Below are 1583 nucleotides of genomic sequence, written 5' to 3'. Positions count from 1 at the left end.
GTCCCCACAGCAGCAAATTCTGCGCCCGAGGTGGGGACGGCAACGTGGGGACACGGCGATTCGCCCCCCCCGGCAGCACCGCGGAACGTGGGGACACGGCGATTCGCCCCCCCCGGCCTGGCAGCACCGTGGGCACCGGTTTTGGAGTACCTTCGGCCCTGGCTGAACAGTGGAGGATCACCTCGGGGTTCCACTCTCTCTGGGATCCCCGAGACCACAGAGCCAAGACACACAAACGGGGCTCAACATGCCCCAGCAATGTAGGGGGGGTGACAAGTGACAGCTCCCTGTGGTGGGATCTCTCCTGAGGAGGGGGTGAGTGTTGGACCCCCTGTAACAACACTGTCTGAAGGGATAAGATAGAGCCAGAGTGAGACGCAGAGGAGAAGGTCTGGGCTGAGCAGGGCACAGCGCTGCTGCTGGAGCGCAGCGCGGCGCTGGCGGGGGCACTGGGCAGTCAGTTATCCCTGCTCTGACGCCTGGATTAGGTGTCCCTACGGTCAGGTTTCCTGGCCTTCCTCCTGCTGCCAACAGCAGCCCGGGGATCAGCACTTGGACCTCCCCAGCCACCAGCACCATCTCAGTCCCTAAACCCCCCTAGGCTGATTCCCAGCCTGGGAGGAACCTGGGCTAGGCTTGAAAGGCCCTGGTCTGGTCTGGAAGGGATTTGGGCCTATCTGGAAGGGACCTTGACAAGTCTGGAAAGGGCCTGCCTGGGTCGGTTTGGGAGGGGTCCCCGGAGGCTGCCGCACACATCCTGGCATGGTCCTGGTTCTGCCAGTAACTCATTCTCCCTCCAGACACACGGGTCTGTGCGGCCTCCGGCTCACCCGGCTGTCCCTGGCACCACATGGGAGCCTCGGGCCCAGCCCAGCCGGAACTTCCTGAACCTCACCAACAAGCGGAAGGAGTACTCAGAGCGGCGCATCATTGGGTAGGTGCAGGGGTTTGTGGCGGGTACACAGCACGACCCCAGCTCCAACGCCCACTATGCCCACAGGTACTCCATGCAGGAGATGTACGATGTGGTGGCCAATGTGGAGGACTACAAGAACTTCGTGCCCTGGTGCAAGAAGTCGGTGGTGGTGTCGCGACGCTCGGGCCACGTCAAGGCGCAGCTGGAGGTTGGCTTCCCGCCTGTGCTGGAGTGCTACACATCCATCGTCACCCTCGTCCGCCCGCACCTTGTCAAGGTGAGTGCAGCCATGGCACTATGTTCTCGTTGACAAGGTGGTGCTTGGTCAACGGTTGGACTTGATGACCTCAGAGGTTGTTTCCAACCTCAGTGGTTCTGTGATTCAGTGACTCCGGTGGATCCTGGGCCGCCCTGACCAGTGCTTCCCCCCTACCGACGGGCGCATCTTCAACCACCTGGAGACCAACTGGCGCTTCAGCCCTGGCATCCCTGGCTACCCACGCACCAGCACTGTGGATTTCTCGGTACGGCCCTGCTCCGGGTGGTCGCTGGGGGCTTCACCCTCCCAGGGAGGGTGGACGGACAGCCATCTGCTCACCTGCTGCTCTCCCCACCCAGATCTCCTTCGAATTCCGCTCCCTGCTCCACTCCCAGCTGGCCACTGTCT

The 1583-nt window shown here is 62.7% G+C and overlaps 1 protein-coding gene across 1 annotated transcript; it reads left to right on the top strand.

Annotated features, from left to right (window-relative positions):
• Positions 1-800: 800 nt before the first annotated feature.
• On the top strand, positions 801-1579 carry LOC103806416 (coenzyme Q-binding protein COQ10 homolog A, mitochondrial-like; the record flags this gene model as incomplete). Its single annotated transcript, XM_009079104.1, has 4 exons — positions 801-934; positions 1001-1199; positions 1336-1440; positions 1535-1579. Coding segments are annotated over 4 exons (483 nt in total), but the record flags the coding sequence as incomplete, so codon positions are not given.
• Positions 1580-1583: the final 4 nt, after the last annotated feature.

This window comes from Acanthisitta chloris, unplaced genomic scaffold (assembly GCF_000695815.1).
Source record: "Acanthisitta chloris isolate BGI_N310 unplaced genomic scaffold, ASM69581v1 scaffold41467, whole genome shotgun sequence".
Classification (NCBI taxonomy): Eukaryota; Metazoa; Chordata; class Aves; order Passeriformes; family Acanthisittidae; genus Acanthisitta; species Acanthisitta chloris.
Note: the sequence above shows the minus strand (reverse complement) of the source record. Positions and strands in the feature narration are given on the sequence as shown.